This window comes from Lipotes vexillifer, unplaced genomic scaffold (genome assembly GCF_000442215.2).
Source record: "Lipotes vexillifer unplaced genomic scaffold, Lipotes_vexillifer_v1.1 scaffold204, whole genome shotgun sequence".
Classification (NCBI taxonomy): Eukaryota; Metazoa; Chordata; class Mammalia; order Artiodactyla; family Lipotidae; genus Lipotes; species Lipotes vexillifer.
The window spans coordinates 1,022,466-1,044,180 of NW_006777418.1; the positions used below are offsets into that span (position 1 = coordinate 1,022,466).

General features: G+C 39.4%; 1 protein-coding gene across 1 annotated transcript in view; it reads right to left on the reverse strand.

Moving 5' to 3' along the window:
- PCSK5 (proprotein convertase subtilisin/kexin type 5) overlaps nucleotides 1–21,715 on the reverse strand; it is a 324,200-nt gene that overhangs the window by 47,482 nt on the left and 255,003 nt on the right. The window contains exons 11-12 of the mRNA XM_007450986.1: nucleotides 3,884–4,001; nucleotides 1,787–1,975 (exon numbers count right to left, since the gene is read on the reverse strand). Coding sequence (XP_007451048.1) covers nucleotides 1,787–1,975; nucleotides 3,884–4,001 — 307 coding nt within the window. The remainder of the gene's footprint in view (nucleotides 1–1,786; nucleotides 1,976–3,883; nucleotides 4,002–21,715) is intronic.

A 21,715-nucleotide genomic window follows, 5' to 3' on the forward strand; every position in this document is an offset into this window, starting at 1 on the left:
AGCAGGATCCTGGCAATACAATTACCTGCTGGAGAAATGTTTGGAGGAAGTACGGAGAAAGGAAGAGGCTACTAAGAAAAAGTAAGTGCCCTCTTGGCCAATAAAGACTAAAGGGCCAACCTTTAAAACGGTGGTTAGCAAACTACAGTCAGTCCTCAAACCAAATCCAGCCCTTAGGCTGTTTGTGTAAATAAAGTTGTTATTGGAACACAGCCATACACATTCATTTATATTGTTTACAGTGGCTTTTGCACTCTAATGGCAGAGTTGAGTAGTGGCAATAAACACATGGCCTGCAAAGCTCAAAACATTTACTAACTGAATCTTTGCAGAAAAAACCTGCCAAAACCTGTTTTAAAACAAATAGAATTTCCTTTAACTTTGGAAAGTGCTCTGGCAAGAGCATTCAGTTAATCTGTAACAAATGCCAGCACACACTTAAGGGCCGGGGAGGGCATCTCAGAGGCCTAAGGAATTAGTGTTCCGCACTTCTTTTATAGGATAAAGAACAACAGGCGGCCCTCAATTTTTCTGCAGCATCCTTTTAATATTACCTAACTCTTAAATGTTATACTGTTCCATGCCTACAGATTCTAGGTGGCTTTGCACTCTCTGTTTATGTGTGGGCAGTGAGAGCTATGACCATCCCATCATGATGTGTAAGTGGCGTTCCCCCCGGCCCCACACAGTTTTTAGGGTAGTAAGAAATTAAAGAAGAGCTGTATATTTCTGAATTAATGTTTTTGGGTTGTTTTTTTTAAAATTTATACCCAGGAGTGGAATTGCTGGGTCATACGGTAGTTCTGTTTTTAGTTTTTTTGAGAAACCTACATACCATTTTCCACAGTGGCTGCACCAACTGACATTCCCACCAACAGTATACAAGGATTCCCTTTTCTTCACACCCTCGCCAACATCTGTTACTTGTGTTCTTTTTGATGGTGGCCATTTTGACAGGTGTGAGGAGATATCTCATTGTGCTTTTGATTTGCATTTCCTCTGATGATTAGCAGCGCTGAGCATCTTTTCATGTACCTGTTGGCCATCTGCATTTCCTCTTTGGAAAAATGTCTATTCAGTTCTTCTGCCTGAAAAATATCTGTTCAGTTCTGCTGCCTATCTTTTAATCAGGTTGTTATTTGAAAAGATATATGCACCCCAATGTTCATAGCAGCACTCTTCACAATAGCCAAGATATGGAAGCAACTTAAGTGTCCATCAACAGATGAATGGATAAAGAAGCTGTGGTGTGTACACACACACACACACACACAGGACTACTACTCAGCCATAAAAAAGAATGAAATTTTTGCCATTTGCAGCAACATGGGTGAACTTGGAGAGCATTACACTAAGTGAAATAAGTCAGAGAAAGACAAATACTGTACGATATAACTTATATGTGGAATCTAAAACTACAATAAACTAGTGAAGATAACAAAAAAAGAAGCAGACTCACAGATTTAGATAACAAACTAGTGGACGGGGTGGGGAGAGGTAATATATGGGTTGGGGAGTGGGAGGTACAAATTATTGGGTATATATGATAGGCTCACGGATTATCTGTACCACACAGGGACTACAGCCAATATTTTGTAATAACTGTAAATGGAAAGTAACCTTTAAAAATTGCATAGAAAATCATGATCCTACAATATATGTACATGCACAATCCTCGACTTCTGAAAAAATAAAAAATAAAGCACAGCGGACATTTTCAAGCTGAAAGAGTCGCTGGGCGTCATTGTGACCCCCGCACACTAGCGGTCAGGGGCCGTGACTGTACCTGTTGGCCAAAAGCTGGGACCTGGTTCCTGAGGGCGAGGTCAGGTAGATGGCCAGGTCTCCCCTCCTGGGGTGGGTGATGGTGATGCGCACAACTACGTGTTCCAGGTAGCTGACGTGGTGGTTGGGATTGTCGGAGCAGCCCGATGCTTTGTAGACGGAGCGCACCGCACTGTTGGGCCGAACTGTCCTGCAACAGAGAGAAGGGGGTTTGAGCAGAGCACGAGGCAGAGCTCGGCTGCATGAGCCTGCAGGCCTGGAAGGACCGCATGATGCAATGCAAGCCGTGGTCGCTGGAGACTAAGGGACACAGTGTCATTACCCAAATGATCAGGTCGTTTAAGGGAGTAACCCTAGTTAGGGTGGGAAAGGTGCAAGTGAGAGGAAAGGAGGAATGAATGAAGGTTCTTTGATCTTCATGCAGGTAGTGGATATCAATCTTGTTCAGATAGATCGCTGGGCCCTGGTGCTGGAGTGTCTGATTCAGTAAGGCTGGGGTGGGTCACAAGAATAGGCCTTTCCAACAAGTTCCCGGGCGATGGGGATGTTGCTGATCTGCGGAATCCACTTTGTGAACCACCAGTGTAGGGTACTGTGGTACAGTGGAGGCTTGGGGATGACTATGACCTTGATTCAAATCCCTGGTCTACCATTTCCTTTCTCTATAAGCCAAGCGCACAGTCTGCCACTTGCCTACAGGCTCCTGTCCTCTTCACTAGCTTCCTCCTGTGCCACTGTGCCCCTTGAACACTGGGTTCCAGCCACACTAGCATTGGTTCAAGTTCTGGGGTAATTCAAGTTTACCTCAGACACTTTGTATACACTACTCTGCCTCTAGTGCTTTTTTGCTGCTGTTCCTATGGCTGACTCTTCTTTCATAGTCAAAGCTTAAATTTCACTCTCTAAGATGGTCACTGAACCATAGGAGAAACATGTTCCCCACCTTTTATTTACTACCCCTTTTATTTCCAGCATTCACTTATTGTCATTTGTAATGATCTACTTATTATATTACTTTGGTTTGACTCCCCCGCTAGACTGTAAGCTCCACAAGGGCAGGAAGCATTTCTTATTCCTGTTTCTATCCCTAATTATCTAGCCCAGTGCTTGATAGCCAGTAAGTGCTTGATAGCAAGAAAAATTGTTGCTGAATTGGTAAATGAATTTGTGAATGAATAAACAATTATTCCATTTGATCCCATTTCCTCCTTTGTCAAAAGGGAATAATACCCAAGTTGTTATAAAGTTTTAAGAAGAAAACACACACTGTTTCTAGTACTTGGCTTGACCTATAGTAAGAGCTCAATAAATACCGGTTAACTTTTTACTTTTTTTTTTTTTCTCTTATTCTTTGCCACAAGAGGGTAGAATGGGGGAAAAAAAAAACTTAGTCCACTTATTTCTGCTTCCTAACAATTTCCTCAAGAATTATAATGGCTCTAGTTTTATTACAAACCAAAGTTCTTACGTATTTTTCCGAGCTAACTCTCTGAAAAGAAAGCTGAAAGCAAATTACTAATAAAATCACTAAAATAAATCCTATTCTTCGGATTCAGCGCCTAGGAGAGACTTCACTATCACTTGATGAATCCAATCAGCACAGCCTCCAAGTTTGTGAGGCTGAAACAGGGGACTAGGCCCTGGAATCTGAGTAAACTGCAATCTCTTTTACTGTGCATCCTGCATCAATCTTCAGAGAACTACATGGTATGCAGTTAAGTTTCCAGGACATAAGGTTTAGTTTTGGGAGTATACCAACTTATGGGGAATACGTCTACCATAAAATATGGGGAATACGTCTACCATCGATTAGAAATATTGACAGAGTAGAAAACTGAAGAATGCCCATCTGTAAGGGTCCCCCCCCCCGCCCCCCACCTTGTAAGATACGTTTTTCTTTTAAGGATCCTTGGGTTATACTGGTGTGTATTTAATGGCTTAGGGCCTTAGATATTCTATTAGAATTTTATAATTACATTAGAAAAATACTACACAAATTTCTAGTTTCCATGTGCAACATAGGGCTGTCTCAAGATATCTGCACTGGCCTAATCTCTTTTAGGGCACTGTCATGCTGTCTGCTTGCAGCAAACATTACTTGATTTGTCGGTCTGTGCTCTCCACACACACGTGCTGCTGGGGAACAGTGGTCCACTTTTCCGCCTCCATCACCATGGCTTCCGCATCCATCAGTCCAAATCCGTAGAGATGGCTCACTAAAGAAGGCAAGAAGTTGGTCAGCTTTACCGTAGTTAGCAGCAACCTAGGCCATGTATGTTGAGTTATACTTTCACACGGTAGAAAACCCAGACACAACCCTACGGGAGCCAAGCTTTCTTTCTAGCAATGATTAAAAAAAAAATAAAACAAGTAAACAATCATAAGAAAATAAGATGAATGCATATTATTCATTGAATATGTCTATAACTAGTAACATGACTACCATTTATGAATTGTTACTACATGGCAGGCACTAGTCCAGATTTTTACGTTTAATCCTCCCAACAATCTCAAGATGTTAGTGCTACTATTATTATCATTCATGGATGAGAAAACTGAGGAAAGAGAGACACTTGGCTAAGATTGACCAGCAGTTCAGTGGTTGAGCCAAATTTTAACCCACATAGATTCGCTCCCAGGCCTCACTGTTGACCACTTGTATTCAAGTGATAACATCACCAATTTTGTAAGATAAAACAATTAGTAGGTTTAAAGAGAAGTGTATACAACTTCAAAACTACAAATTTTCTGACCTATCTAGTATTTTGGTTGAAAATCCTGGAAGACATAAATTATTATCTTTCCTCTGGCATATGAAAAATTTATTAAACTTCATGCATGAAATATTTGGAGGCCTCTAGACTTTTATGCCAGCTTCTTCTCGAATGTTATAAACTTTTAGCTCTCAATGAGAAATACCTATTGATCTAAAGCTAAATTTGACATAACTGTCTCAGAAGTTTCAATTACATATAGGAATATTTTAATGATGATACAGTGAGATCTACATTTGCAGCTCCTTCTAAAAATACTTTAAAATCCCAGCTGAATGCTTAAAATCTCCACCTTGCATTAAACTCTCTCATATCTTTATATTTAACACAGAGTCCTACTTCGACCAGATTTATTGCCTAAAACATTTCCTTATGACATGAATTACTTTAGGCAAAAATGTCTAGAGATGCCCATGCTTATGGATTATTTAAATACTTCAGCTTGAAATTCAAGATATTCTATGATACAGTCCCAGTCTACTTTCAAAACAACCTCCTCACCAAACCTTTTGCGTTAGCAAGGTCAGTCACTCCTTCTGCAGTCCCAGTCATATCTTGCCCTTTCTGCCTCACTGCCTTTGCTCATGCTGAGCCCTCGGCCTGCAGTTCCCTCACTCATCCTCTCTGCAGAGTCAAACTCTACTCTTCTAAGTCCCTGAAGGCCTAGCTAGTCTATCTTCTCCTTCTTGAAATAGTCTCTGACCAATAAAAGTCAATAGACATTTACTGAATTTCAACCATCTGTGATGAGTGGATTTTCTCCTTTCTAGACCTGTAACTTTAATTAATTTGTCAACCCATCTGCCCTTCTGCCCATCTAGCCAGCCATCCATTCATCCATCCGTCCATGCATCCATCTATTTATCCATGCATCCATCCACCTATCCAACATTTCTTGAGTGCCTTCTATATGTGCCAGGCACTGTATTATGCACTGCACTTTTTACCTGTGTCATCTATTGAATTGCTAATTAACTCTCTGTCAGCATGTCTTTTTACCCCAAATGCATTAGAAACTGCTTGATGGTAGGAACTAGGACTTATATTTCTTTATCTGTTTCATGGAAGTTAGCAGAACTTTATACACATGGGAGGAAATTATAGCATATAAAAAGGAAAATTGTGCTAGGATTCAGAAATACTGCTCCATTTCTGCTATTGGCTAATCATATAACTTTTGGCAAACAAGAAAAAATATCTAACCCACAATTTCCTTGTTTGGGGATATTATTATCTATCCCATCACCATTACTAAATTGATTATTATTATATATCCTACATGAGAAAATCTGTGTAAAGAACTATACAAATGGAAGGGCTCATTATTATATCAGATGCTCAGCCAGACAGGGCATACTGAATAAAACAGAATAAAAGTACTTTGCTATGGCAAGGATATATTTAGGATTTTTATACATGTACTTTTGTAACTTTTATTATAAGTGATTTTTTTCTTGATTAAAAAGTATGTTCATTGTAAAAACTTGTAAATACATCCAGAAAAGAATAAAATAGAACTCATCACAAATCGGTAAATGCTACTAACAATTCTATTTAGTTTTATTTATATAGTATTATGTGAGGTAAGCTTGCTGCCTTAATTAAAAAAGATACAGAGTAACCCACATAATAGAGGAGAAATGTCAAATTTGGGCTTAAGGAAACGAAATGGTGGAGATCTTTTGTTAAACTTCATATAAATCCTATGTTGTCACTTATCACTTAACCATAGTCTATATCATTTCATCATGAATACTCTAAGGTATTTTCTTTCCCTGGAGGAATTGAAATTAGTGCCGAAGATACAATACTAGGCTAACTCTGCATGGTGCACAAATATCCCCATACTAGCGTCAAGCGGTTTTAAACCCGTACAATTCATCATTTAGTCTCAGTTTAGGGAAATGAGATAAGAGATCTGATTGATATGAGGGGAGTAGGGAAGAGGGTAAATGGGGGCCTGGGGAGGGTAAGGGCTTTGAATAGTCTACAAAGTGGGTGCCTGGGCCCCAGCTCAGCTGTGCAGGCTGCTGTTCCCTACCTCCCCACACCCCACTCCCAATAACTGTCAACTTAATAACCTTTAGGACATAAATTAACACACAGAGTCATCAAATACAACGAACACTTCATGACTGTTAAACAACCACTCGAGTTAAGTAGAAAAGCACCTTGAGTCTTTATGAAGGCTGTATATTTGTTTTGGTTTCCGATTCATTTCCTACCCTCAGAGACAAGGTCTGTTCATGTAACACTCAAAGGAGGTGTTCAGAACAGAGGCTGAGTAGCTGCAGTAAAACTACAGACTGGCAGGTCAACAGAAAAAAAAGTGTATATTAATAAAATATTAATAAATGAGGGAATCAGCATAGATCACTGAAGTCCATTGAATCAGTAACGGAGATTTTCAGTATTTTAAATTATTTTAAGATACTTGAAATTGTGTATCTGCCCACAATCATGATACACAGTCTAAGAAAAAAATGAAATAAATTTATTTCTTCTTTTTTTTTGGGGGGGGCGGTGCTGACAATATATCAACTCTGTGTATTCTGATTGGCAGTTATTTGTTTGGTTTTTGGCAAACAGTAATGAGAAGATAATTACACAATGAATGTGTTGGGCAGATAAACTCCTTCAAAACATGGTGTCAACAGGGAAACAAGCCATTAAATGGTATGGGAGCACTAGTAATTTTTCTGAGGTATAACTGACATGTAATAATTTTTTATATAATATAAAGTTTCACATTCTAAAATTAGCTATAAATTCAGAAACACTGTTTTGAGTCAACCATTTGAGTCAAGTCTTGCCCATCACACTGTTATCACTGTTACCATGCCCCATGGAGTATGATTTCTTACAGTGGCTGCAGAACATCTGGCTTAGAGATGAGGTTCCATATGTATTTGTGAAGTGAATGAATGTAACTGATTAGAGAAATTTTCTTTAATTCACCAAGTGGCATAAAGTGTTTTTAGGAGAATTGTAAGGGGGAATTAGGAGCTCTGTTCTTTTTGTTACTGACTACTATAAAGTCATCATTAATACTCAAAATGTATTCAAGTATAGAGCCAATATTCCTATTTTAAACATTTATGATTACCTGTATAGCAAATACACCATGCATACAACTGGCTGTGATATGGCCATTCCATAACTAAAATAGTTTTATCTATGCACGTTTCTTATGCCAAGATCAGAGCAAATCCTGAGCCTGAAAGTAACTTCATGATGATCAAGTGGGACCTCTCTGTGCAAGCACTGTGCCAGATGCAAAATTCTTTGAATTCAATATTTAGAAAGACATTGAGGGAACAAAGCATGTATATAGATCAACTAAAGATCTCGAAGCACAGTTAAGAAATGTATTTCAGAAAGTACATTTATCTCTTGATAGAATGACGCTGAACAAGCTTATTAAAGGGAATCTGAAAAACTTGCTTAGCATTATATTTGCTCCATTAGGCTGCATGACTGTTTATGCAGATAAGTTCCGAAAAGTGGAACTGCCTGGCGCCAGAAGTTTAACTAGTTCTTATGCCAAGTAATCCAAAAGCTTCCTTGTTTGGACTAGTTAGATGGCCGAGAGAAGGCAGGAAAATAGATAATGTTCTCCGGCAGGTATATTTCCATTTTCTGATGAGACCATAAGTGCCAAGAGGAGCTAATCATTAAATACACAAGTAAACAACTGCAAAGTTCAAAAGCAGATACAGTTAATTTAGACAACAGTGCTAGCTATGAGACCTAAGAAAGTCAGTTCTAAAGAAAAGTTAGAAAGCTCAGTAGGAAAAGAAAAATGAGAAGTTTCGGGCACAGGAAGCTATAACCAGGGAAATTTGGTGGACTTCTGTCTCTCTTAGCGGACTACCCTTGCTGACGCCAGCTATTTTAAATCTTTTTTAGAAAAATACCATACTGAATAGATATTTCATAACTCTAAAATGGCTATTAGTAAAGCACTCGCTATATACTAAAGTAATTGGAAAAAGTTGTGTGTGTGATTTTTTTTTTTTTTTTTAAGTTTTTGAGCTTCCTGAAGTAAGGCTTTCTGCTACCAGCTGTCAGATGTACAGACAATGCTAGGTAGCATCCAGTGTAAAGTAGGGCAACAACAACAAAAAACATCCAAGTTGCCTATGAGAGATTAAAAATTTTGCCTGTGACTGAAAACAATACAATAAGTGACAGCTATCCATTCCTGAGCATTTAATATAAAAGTACAGCCAATTTCTTCCATTGGGGAAATCATTTCTTATGACTAACACAAATAAATGCCTAGGTTTACCCAGACATGTCCTGGTTTTAGCACTGAAATCCTGTGTCCCGGGGAAAGCCTTCATTCATGGACAAACCAGGAGAGTGGCTACCCCACGTGCAACCAAGGGAGTAAGGTGATGCTCTTATGGGGTGGCAGAGAGCTCTCACATCTTTTAGTATCAATAATCCAGTAACTAGAAGACGTATGGGCATCCTGAATGTGTATTTGTTGAGAGGCACGTGATCATCAAAATATAAAACATGGTTGATAAATTAGGTTTAATTATTCAATTCTTAGAAAGGGTCAGTTTCAATACACTTCACCAATATAAGCTGTGAATTTATACCATTAATTATGATATCACTCATGGGGTTTGGAGCACCTACTATGTATTCAACACCATGAGGCTCCAAAAGAAACAGAAACTGCTATGTGTTCTCAGGCCAGCAGGAGATGAGACAAGAATAACTCTATGATTTCACTAAGAAACAATTAAAAGCGATAACTGTGTAGTCACTGTGCAAGTGTAAAAAGACTTCAAAAGAGTAAGAAATCAGTAAAAAAGACAATGGATGTAAAGCAACTACTAGAGCCTGCTCTACACAAAGTACTCAATAAATGTTAGCTGAAATTTGGAGTCAGGTAAGATGACCCAAGAAGGGAAGGTGATATTTGGACTGGGCTTTGGTGCCCACATCAGATTCAGTGAGGTGGAGCTGCAGGGAGGACAACCAGGTGCCAGGATGGAAACTCCCAGTTAAATAATCATCAGGTCTGTGTGTGGTTCTTTGGCGCAGTGAGGAAACCAGCAGCCCTGGCGTGTGGGGTGAGTGGTCAGCAGGGGATGGGCATTAGCAGTCTACGTGGTAGGAAATAAGGGGACGAGAGTGGACTGTGGGAGAACTGGATGCCAACCGTGACAGTGGGGTGTCTTCTGCCATCAGTCAGGCTGTTGCTATTCTATTGATACCTAAGGGGAAACCACCAGACTGAGAGGTCCTTACGCAAAATGCAAATTCCTGTCTTGAGGGGGGCTGCCTGATCTGCAGGGTGGGGTTGAAACTCCCACTGAGATCAGAGAGCTCCTGCAGCTGTCAGAGTCCTCGCACCTTTGGGTTCTTTGATCCTCAATGTGCTGAACCACCTGTTCTGAAATAACTGCTCCCACCAGGGACCGTGTGCCTCCTGCACCTACTAATCAAGCCAGACCAAACGTGCAGAATAAGCAGAGGGTGTGCAACGCACCCCGTTGCACACGCATAATGTAAGTGCTTCAGTACTGCTTCTTTTTTTTTTTTTTTTTTTTTTTTTTGCGGTACGCGGGCCTCTCCCTGTTGTGGCCTCTCCCGTTGCGGAGCACAGGCTCCGGACACGCAGGCCCAGCGGCCACGGCTCACGGGCCCAGCCACTCCGCGGCATGTGGGATCTTCCCAGACCGGGGCACGAACCCGAGTCCCCTGCATCGGCAGGCGGACCCTCAACCACTGCGCCACCAGGGAAGCCCAGTACTGCTTCTTTTAAAGTAGAAATAAACAGCTAAATACGAAAACATAAAACGTGAAGAGGCGGAAAGTAATCCTCTTCCGTCTCCTATGTCAGCACTTTTACACTTAAACATCTCGATAGATGAAAGCCAGGATGCTTGCAGAATTAGCCTTTTCTTCTCTTTCCTTACTCAGACGTCTAGCTCTTCATTACATACCCTTTAAATTTCCGTGTGAAAGGCACATAAGCTTCTTAGAGAATCAGAACTCTAGTTGCAGTGCCTTCTTCTGCCTCTTCCTACAAAATGCAGACTCCCTGGGGGCAGGAAAACCCTGCAGCCAGCACCTGCCTTATTGCCTTACTTTGCACGGTTTGTTTGCAGTTTTCCTTTGCTTTTCCTAAAATCACGGGCTCTACTAACAACTCCAGCCAGATCCAAAGATGCCAGCTATCACCAGCACTACCGAGGACTTGCATGTGGAAAGTTTTCGGACACTGATACTTGGCTGTCTGCGGGGTCTGCACTTGAAAGCGCCCCTCAGGATGTGTTTGGTTAGCAGCTATAGGTAGTCAGACAGGCTCATCATTACAGAGACGAAGTAAAAATAGTTTAGGAAACCACTGCTGAGTTTTTCTCCTCCATGTACAATGTACTTCCATTATACATGATTTATATGTACACAATTTTTTATATATGCATCTATTAAGCACATATTTATTCTAATCTTTTAACATTTACAGAGTTAAGATAAGGAGATACGCCTGCCTTCTCTTAGGGGCATTTAAGAAAAGATAAACATGTCACATTCTTTTCTCCTTTTCTCTGGCCATTCTTTTGTTTGCTTCCAAGTGGTGGTCATAATAGGCAAGTAATTTGCTTAAGGTAATTGACTAGTATTTCTTGAATGGAGGTAGGAAAACTATTTTACCACCTTGGGGAAACTTAGCCATGGATTCCTGGGCGTACAAGCATAGATACTGTGCTTGCTTTTAGGAAACTAAGATTGTCTGGACAGAGATGAGAACAAGATAAAAAATGTACTACAAGAGCCTTTGGGTAAAAGCTAACTGAAGATGAGACTGACCATACAGCTCCCCAGCCTAGACCTTCTCGGTGTATAACTTGGATAAACAATTACCAGACTGGGATCTTGATGAGCCAGCAGTCAAAAATTCTTATTTGTGAATTATTCATATTATTTTTAGCTAACTCTTCATTTAATTTTCATTTACTTTTGCTTTTTTCCTTAAATTCTCATAAAAGAATGGAATAGAAAATCTGGTTGATATTTATTTCAAGTGAGTGTATTTTCATACTCTGTAGTTAACAGAGGTTGCAAAGATATGGTTATTTCATCTAACTACACCAAACATCCATGGCTCACCTGATATGAAGCCATTACCCACTCCTGATATGATGGTTGGCAAACTACAAAGAGTGACACATAGAAGAAATTATTCTTTGCAGCTGGGAATGTCATCTTCTGATTGGGAAGAAAGCTAACACTTATCTTTCTAAGTTTCAAGCATTATATAAGGCTTCTCATGAACATTCCTTTTCATTTACATAAAACTCAAATAAGGGACAATAATAGGGAAATTTCTGTAAAATCTCAGAAAAATAGGCCACTAATGAAGGCTGCATATTCTCTTAGAAGAAGAAATACTTGAGCTGGTTCTTATATCCTAGACTAAGATTTGGATTCATGGAGGTATAATTCATGGGGAAAGGAATGAGATATATGGAATGGTGGCTTCCTCAAGAAACCTGTGTGGGCCTGGAATCCCATGGATGGATTTAATCTGGAGGTAATGGAGGAGCCAACATTCAAGGAAATGACATCATTTAATTAATATTTTAGAAAGACTGATCTGGCATTGGTGTATGGGATATGAAATGGCAGACGGACTGAGGCGGGGAGCTAGTTCCTTCAATGGTGCAGGCATGGAAGACCACAGAGAAGGTTATGGAAGGGGTGAAATGAAATAAGAGATCAGATAAGAAAAGGAGCAATGAAATTTCACATCTCGCACTATGTAGGATACATACTGAGTCAGAGTAAGCGGGGTGATCTAGAGAAGCATACGCCCTGACGACAGAGGTAACTTTGGGGGAGAAGTTCTTTTGTAAAAGACAACTGACAGTTCCGTTTGGCAGTTTTGAGTTTTAAATGACACAGGTGAGCCTTGGGCAGAGATTCTAGGTGGGTAATGGATGAAGTCAATGCTGAAGATGGTAGAACTGAAAATCCTTAGCCAGGAGGTGGTACTTGTCATTTAAAGGAAGGTGGGGATGTGAAGGTGGAATTAAGAGAATGTAAGAGGGAGGGCGGGAGGGAGGGAGGGAGATGGGGAGAGAGCCAGAGCGTTCTAAACAACAGACCTTAAGGAATGGCCCAGGTGAAAGGAAGGGAGAGAAAGGACTCAGGAGAATGTCAATGAAGAACGGGGTGGGCTTCCCTGGTGGCACAGTGGTTGAGAGTCCGCCTGCCGATGCAGGGGACACGGGTTCGTGCCCCGGTCCGGGAAGATCCCACATGCCGCGGAGCGGCTGGGCCCCTGAGCCATGGCCCCTGAGCCTGCACGTCCGGAGCCTGTGCTCCGCAACGGGAGAGGCCACAACAGTGAGAGGCCCGCGCACCACACACACACAAAAAAGAATGGGGCTATATCTTTGTATCACAAAAGGCAAGGAAAGACAGATCTGGACTGGGGAGATCAAAAGCATGAAATCCTAGAGAAAAACAAGGAGGCTTCTGGTTTGGCAAGCAGAAAATGGTTGAAAATCTCAAAGAGTAATTGCACTTCAAAGGTGGAAGTGGAAACTAGATTGAAGAAAATTACAGAGGGATTAAACAGTAAGGAAACGGAAGCAGCTAAATAAGACTACTTGTTGGGAATTTTTAGTTGTGTAAGGAAGGACAGAACTAAGGCAGGAGGATAATGGAAAAGTTTTTTTCCCCCTCCAAAATGGGGGATACACAGTTCGAAAACACAAGGTATGGTCCAATTGACAGAAAGGCAAATGCATGGAGCTGGGAGCAAATGGCTAAGAGACTGACAAGAGATGAGATTTTTTAAGAGCACCTTTCACACATGGGATTCCTTATCCAAACTACAGAAAAAAAAATCATTTGAGAGACAAGTTTTTCATTTCTTCTAAGGATGGTATTTCAATTAGCAACATTCAAATTTCACTGGAAGAGAAGTTAATTCATTGCATACAGTGGATAACCTGGGTCGGTGGTTCCCAAACCTGCATGTGCATCACCCAAAGGACCTGTTAGGGCACACATTGTGTAGCCCCACTGATTAGTAGTTTTGAGGTAAGGCCCAGAATTTGCATTTCTAACAAGTTCCCAGGTGATGCCAATATTGTTGGTCCAGGGACACCACTTTGAGAACCACTTCCTAAGGGTATACAGGCTAGCATCTTTCCTGGAAGCCCAGTTGATAAAGCCTGGTTAATTAGGCTAGTATCTCCAACATAGGGCCTGAGTTTCTGTAGGCACGATTCACAAATACCTGTCCCTCATGCCAGAAGCGCAAGAAGTAAGTTGGTTATACAGAAGATCATGCCAATATCTTTTCATGTGGGCTACCAAAGACATTTTTGCTTCTCTTAAAAAAATATTTTAAGAAGATAAAGTTCTCCCAGTTAATCTATAAATGCACATCCCTCATTTTTCAAGCACAGGTTGTTGGTCTAGGTATTTCCTTCTTTGGATACACATAACTTAAAGAGTTAAATTCTATGCATTGTTAGAACAGAATCAGTGTTTGATTGAGATACAAAATCATGCTCAATTACAACGCTGAAAAAAGTAAATGCACTGAGATATGTATTTCCTAATCTTACCACATCTACAATTGAAGTGCATTTATCAAGCATGCTTCCCAAAATAAGATGCCTAGAAGAAATTTTGTATGGGAGGTAAAAATATTTTACGTATGCATTTTTTTACATATTAGTAATGAAATCTGTAGAAATGCTAGCAAGATAGTATTATTCACATTTTACAGCTGAAAAAACTGTCTCATGAATATTAAAAAAAAACAACAACAACTCTAAAGTCACTGGGACTTGAGCCCAAGTGTTCAAAATCTTGATGTATTATATATGTACTCAGTGATTACCACTGTCTGTAAGACACACAAGTATTTCTTTCAGCTACGGTACTCAAATCAATCATAAATCCTTGGAATAACAAGGTAGCAAAGGTGCAGGGGGAACATTTTGGGAATTTATCTACATATCACAAATGAACACTGGAACATTTTTATCCTCTCTTCCTTTTGCAAATCAGCTGCATTAAAAACTGCGCTCTTCTTCAAAACCCATTAAAATATCATGTGCAGAGAAAGAAATATGTGGAGTTTGGAAGGAAAGTTAACATCTGGCCCATAACCCTTTCCCCTATTCTTGCTGAGAAATGACCTTCAGTCATTTCTATCAGGGGTTTTCCCTGAGTGAGAAGATATTGTTAATATGGTAAGGATACTTTATTTTATATTCATGCTGAGGCCATTGTTTATTACAGCTAACCAGTCATGCACAGATGGAGGAACGGCATTGAGTAGCAAAGAGCAGCTTTCCATTTGTTAACATCCAGCAGTGATCACAATACCCTCCTTTTGGGCTCTTTCAAAGATGACTCTGGAAACTTCAGGGTGTACAGTGTCTTCTGGTAGAACACCATAAAATGAAGCCTGTTGAAACTATTACTGGGATGTGTGATAGAAATTTAATTGCTTTGAAATGCCTAAGGCTAGCAAGATGTCAACATGCGTAAAGAGCCTGAATTGAGATTCTAAGAAAAAAAAAGTCTGGATCTGTTTATGTCACAGAAGATGCATCCAGATGGATTCTGCAAAGTGATCACCTGGTGTGTATAACTGTACCTTCGTAGACACAGTGGCCTTAGGAAGTTACGCATAGAACTAGGGTGGGATTAATTTTCAGGATTTCTTTTTGAATCTTTGGGTCTGGTTTTTATTGTAGACACTGGTATGAATATAAAGATCTCTCTGGGCAGAAAAAAAGGATGGGCTAAGGCATCTTTATGAAAATTTTAAAAGATGTAATAAGGCTCCTTTTTCTCTTGTTCATTTGGGTTATCTTACTGATCCTGAACCAGTTTTCACAGCTGGAACAGTGCCCATTTGGCATGGTCTCACTATGGTCACAGCAACTTAGAGCCCCGTCCCTGATGGAGGACAGGGAATTAGTGCTGCAGTCTGTGCTCAGAATGCTGATGCCAGAGTCCAAACTGATAGGCATGTACTGATTTCAATGACAGAGTTCCTCCTATGCACCTCAATCACATTTCCCCCTTTCACATTTAAAGCTCTATTCCTTGGTAGAAAAGATGGTCTCTTGGGAGCACCTTCACAAGCCAGCTTGATGATAATCATGGAAACATCACATAAAGTCCTTTTCACCACTGCCTTATGCCTGTGTTCATGTATCCTGCATATATCAATGTTTATAAGGACTCATCACCCCAAAAAAGAATTTCTCCTACTGGCTCCACGTGAAATTATACATTTGAACTAATGAAGCTTCAATCATTTTTGGTCACGAAATAAGGCAGAATCTAGAAAGAATATGAAGAGAGAAACAGATTTGTGCTTTACACACTCACTCAAAATTCTAAGATTTTGCATCAAACTGTGTCTAGAGAGTTGGTGATAAAGACAGTGATGAAAAAGATATTGGAAAACTCTATTTGACTGCAGTATGCTAATGAAGGTTCTGTGAATGTCAAGGTTGAAGCAACAGATGAAGGTTAAAATGACCAAAACCATCTCTGGAGAGATGCCTTTTAAAAGATACCTGTGCCTTTGACAATTGTGGGAGAAATTACAACAGAATTCTATGCAACAGGGCTGCCTATGTGAGAATTATGTGTATTAGAGACAGCTGCCTCTTTCTTTAGGTGGACATCATCCCATTCTGGGGCACTTGGCTTGGTGAATAAATCACAGGCCAGATTTCAGTCTCCACTCAATCCTCTTGTTTGATTCCCTTGTGCAGTTAATAACCTGTGCGATGAACTGTGGCAGCCCTAGCATGCAATCATAGACATTTCTTGCATTTTCAGGTATCTCCTCTGATTCTTTAGTCATATATGACCGGAATTTAGTGCGAGTTTTAGGATTCTAAGATGCACAATATTGAACTCTGGAACAAAGCTGGACATGTATCTTTTACCTTGGCTCTAAAGGCACTTCTGAAGGCAAAACAAATAAAGAAAAGCAAAAAATTTCCAGACAAAACCATCCCACACAGTATATTAAGAAAGCATAGACGCTGCAGCCTCTGGCAGGTTCAAAAAAGTCATAAAGCTTCCTAGGACTTATAGATGATTCTAAGTTTGCTTCACAGCCAAGAAAAAGAATATTAACATAAAACTTAAGAAAGGGAAAAAGGCATTTGTAAACTGTAAATGTCTCTGTCACTCTACCTGCAAGAGTCTCACAGTGACTCAAGAAGGTAACCAGAATTATGTCACTCGCTTTCTTTAAGTCTCTGAAAATTGACATGGCAAATACAAAGACCACAACTGTATGTGAAAATAATTCAAATATTGGAAGTTAAGTGGCTTTCTGAAGGTCATGGTGAACAATAATAAGCAACAAAAAGACTTGGGTCAAAGGAAATTTGTGAAGTCTTCTCAAAGTACAGTTTCTGGCCTGACACTTTTCAAGAAGCGATCTCATCACCACACCCTTTGTCCTGGATTTATTAAAGACCCATTTCAAAAAGCATTTCTTTGTCTTCTTTTTTTAAAAAAAGAATTTAGCAAAGATGATTATATACACCAGCGCTATAACTCTCCTCATTTAGAAGGCGACCAAGAGATGATAAAAAATTTCACTGAATGTCACAGCCCTTGAGGTCAGGAATATACAATTGCATGCTAAGATGACAGAAAATGATCACTGCAAGAGCATTTTCATCCATTTTAGCAAGTCAGTTTCTTCTGTGCGTGTCATTTTCTAGCACGTATCATAGGACCCATGGATTTATACCATCAGCTTAAAAAAGAAAACTCTAACATCAAAGCAACTGGAATCGACTTGCTTGATAGTCATTACTATTATCCAACTCACTTTCTCAAATCAATGCAGTAGCCCCAACATGTTTTTCAGATCAAATAAGAACTCTTAACTCTAGGAATCAGGTAGCATTACTCTCAGTTTCTTCTGAATTACTTCCCTCATCACATCATACCCGTCCTTTTTGCACACTGGGCCCTCTGTCTTCTCCCTTACCCTGACCATTGCTTTCACCACAGCTGTCTCATCCAGTTTTAATCCCCAATCTTCCAAGAGATGCAAAGAAAAAATAATACATCTGTTTAAACTAACTACTCTAAAAACTATTTCAGACAAGTTTTGGTTCCCAGAAGAAACTCTAAGGTTCTCAACCACCTTCCACCCTCTCATTATATTTATCTATGCATCTCATCTATGTTATGTACATGACATTAACAAATCATTCATGATCATCAGATTATGCTTTTTTCAAAACATTCCAGCCCATCTATTGTTTCTTGAAATCCAAGTAGTCTTCTAGAAAAGCAGAGAAATAACAAATAAGGAAGTTAACCCTTTATCCAGAATCATCAACTAAAATCACTGGCAAATGGAAATAAGAACCCAAATTAGGTAAAGTAAACTACAGAGAGGGGGACAGAAGTGTTACAAGAAATACGTGAATATAAAGGAGTGTCATATTTGCAAGGGAGAGTGGAGCTCATTTCATTCGTAAGCTACACACAGCATTTTAATGGCCACAAATCTATGCATATATATCTATATCTATATCTATATCTATATGTGCTTCATTTTTATCATACAAAAATTCTAACAGAATATTAACTGTTTATTAATTCAGCATTAAATGTTGTATGAGAATGATGCATAACATGTAGATGATCGTGTTCCCTGAGTGTCTGCTATGAAGGAAGAACTGTGCTCAATTCTGTATATGATAACTGTTTTCCTCATTCTTCCCTTTGCCACACACTCCAGCTAGGATGGATGGCCTCCTAGCTTTTCCTTGACTGAGTCTCTGTATCTGCTATATGCCTGGCCTGAAATGCTCTATATCTGGATAGCCATTTGGACCATTCCCTTACTCCTCAAAGCCTCTGTCTAAATTAGGTCTTTTGGACTGCGTAATGTTTAAAAAGTTGTAATTTGTCCACACAGAGACTTATCCATGAATATTCATACCAGCGTTACTCATAACAACCAAACTGGAAACAATAAAATAGTCCAGGGGAAGGGGAACCTTCGTACACTGTTGGTGGGAATGTAAATTGGTGCAGCCACTGTGGAAAACAGTATGGAGGTTCCTCAAAAAACTAAAAATAGAACCATCATATGAGTAATTCCACTCTTGAGTACATATCCAAAAAAACCAAACCACTAATTCAAAAAGATATATGCACCCCAATGTTCATAGCAGCAGTATTACAATTGTCAAGATATGGAAGTAACCTAAGTGTCCATCAACAGATGGATGGATTAAGAATATGTGGTACATATATACAGTGGAATGTTACTCAGCCATAAAAAAGAATAGAATTTTGTCATTTGCAACAACATGGACAGACCAGGAGGGTATTATGCTAAGTGAAATAAGTCAGAGAAAAGACAAATACTGTATGATATAACTTACATGTGGAACCTAAAAATTAAAACAAACTAGTGGATATAACAAAAAAGAACAGTTTCACAGATATAGAGAACAAAGTAGAAGTTACCAGTGGGGGGAGAGAAAGAGGGAGAGGTAGGATGGGGGAGGGGATTAAGAGGTACAAACTACTATGTATGAAATAAATAAGCTACAAGGACATATTGTACAACACAGGGAATGTAGCCAATATTTTATAATAATTATAAATGGAGTATAGCTTTTAAAAATTGTGAATCACTGTGTTGTACACCTGTACCTTATATAATATTGTACATCAACTATACCTCAATAAAAAATAAAATTAATAATTATCCATGAAAAAGTGAATGATGATACAAATTGTGGTACACTCCTATATATACAGTGGAATACTACTTAGTAATAAAATGGAATAAACTCCTCATATACTTAATGACATGGATGAACCTCAAAAAATATATGGAGGGAAAGAAGCCAGTTTCAAATAATTCTACTTACATGAAAGTCTACAAAAGACAATCTAATCTATAGTGACAGAAAATCAACTGGTTGCAAATGGCGGGGTTGTGGGGTGGGATAAGGGATGAGAAAGAGCACAAAAGAACTTTGTGGGGTGATGGAAATGTTCTATACCTTGATTGCGGTGATGTTTACACAGACGTATACATTTGTACACTTAAAATGGTGCTTTTTATTATATGTAAACTCAGTCCAATGAAGTTAAGAATGTATGTGGATTCCCACATGTACTACTTATTTGTTTACAAAGCTGGGATTCAATCCCAGGTTATTTGACTTTGGGGTCCATGCTCCAAACCACTAGGCAGAGTGAGATTTTTGTTTTAAATAAACAAAACCTCAAACAAGAGGTTTTGTTTATTTAAAACAAAAAACAAAAAGGCTTCTGTAAGAAAATGTGCCTGTATGTGTACGTATGTATATTCTTTTTTTTTAGGTTCTCTGCTAGATTCTGCATGTTTTTTCTTTTTTTAATTTAATTTTGTTTTTTTATATAGCAGGTTCTTATTAGTTATCTCTTTTATACATATTAGTGTATATATGTCAATCCCAATCTCCTAATTCATCCCCACCCCACTCTTCCCCTGGCTTTTCCCCCTTGGTGTCCATACGTTTGTTCTCTACATCTGTGTCTCTATTTCTGCCTTGCAAACCAGTTCATCTGTACCATTTTTCTAGATTCCACATATATGCATTAATATACGATAATAGGGGCTTCTCTGGTGGCGCAGTGGTTGAGAGTCCGCCTGCCAATGCAGGGGACGCGGGTTCGGGCCCTGGTCCGGGAGGATCCCACATGCCGCGGAGCAACTAGGCCCGTGAGCCACAGTTACTGAGCCTGCGCATCTGGAGCCTGTGCTCTGCAACAAGAGAGGCCGCGGCAGTGAGAGGCCCGCGCATCGCGATGAAGAGTGGCCCCCACTAGCCACAGCGAGAGAAAGCCCTCTCACAGAAACGAAGACCCAACACACCCAAAATTAAATAAATAAATTTATAAAAAAAAAAATATACGATAACTGTTTTTTTCTTTCTGACTTACTTCATTCTGTATGACAGTATCTAAATCCATCCACTTCTCTACAGATGACCCAATTTCGTTCCTTTTTGTGGTTGAGTAATATTCCATTGTATATATGTACCACAACTTCTTTAGCCATTTGTTTGTTGATAGGCATTTAGGTTGCTTCCATGACCTGGCTATTGTAAACAGTGCTGCAATGAACATTGGAGTGCATATCTCTTTGAATTATGGTTTTGTCTGGGTACATGCCCAGTAGTGGGATGGCTGAGTCATATGGTAATTCTATTTTTAGTTTTTTAAGGAACCTCCATACTGTTCTCCATAGTGGCTGTATCAATTTACATTCCCACCAACAGTGCAAGAGGGTTCCCTTTTCTCCACACCCTCTCCAGCATTTGTTGTTTGTAGATTTTCTGATGATGCCCATTCTAACCAGTGTGAGGTGATACCTCACTGTAATTTTGATTCACATTTCTCTAATAATTAGTGATGCTGAGCATCTTTTCATGTGCCTCTTGGCCATCTGTATTTCGTCTTTGGAGAAATGCCTATTTAGGTCTTCTGCCCATTATTTGATTGGGTTTTTTTTTTTTTAATATTGAGCTGCATGAGCTATTTATATATTTTGGAGTTTATCCTTTGTCCGTTGATTCACTTGCAAATATTTTCACCCATTCTGAGGGTTGTCTTTTCAGCTTGTTTGTAGTTTCCTTTGCTGTGCAAAAGCTTTTAAGTATCATTAGGTCCCATTTGTTTATTTTTGTTTTTACTTCCATTACTCTAGCAGGTGGGTCAAAAAAGATCTTGCTGTGATTTAAGTCACAGAGTATTCTTCCTATGTTTTCCTCTAAGAGTGTTATAGTGTCCATTCTTACATTTAGGTCTTTAATCCATTTTGAGTTTATTTTTGTGTATGGTGTTAGGAAGTGTTCTAATTTCATTCTTTTACATGTAGCTGTCCAGTTTTCCCAGCACCACTTATTGAAGAGACTGTCTTTTCTCCACTGTATATCCTTCCCTCCCTTGTCATAGATTAGTTGACCATAGGTGCATGGGTTTATCGCTGGGCTTTCTATCCTGTTCCATTGATCTATATTTCTGTTTTTGTGCCAGTACCATACTGTCTTGATTACTATACTTTGTAGTATAGTCTGAGGTGAGGGAGTCTGATTCCTCCA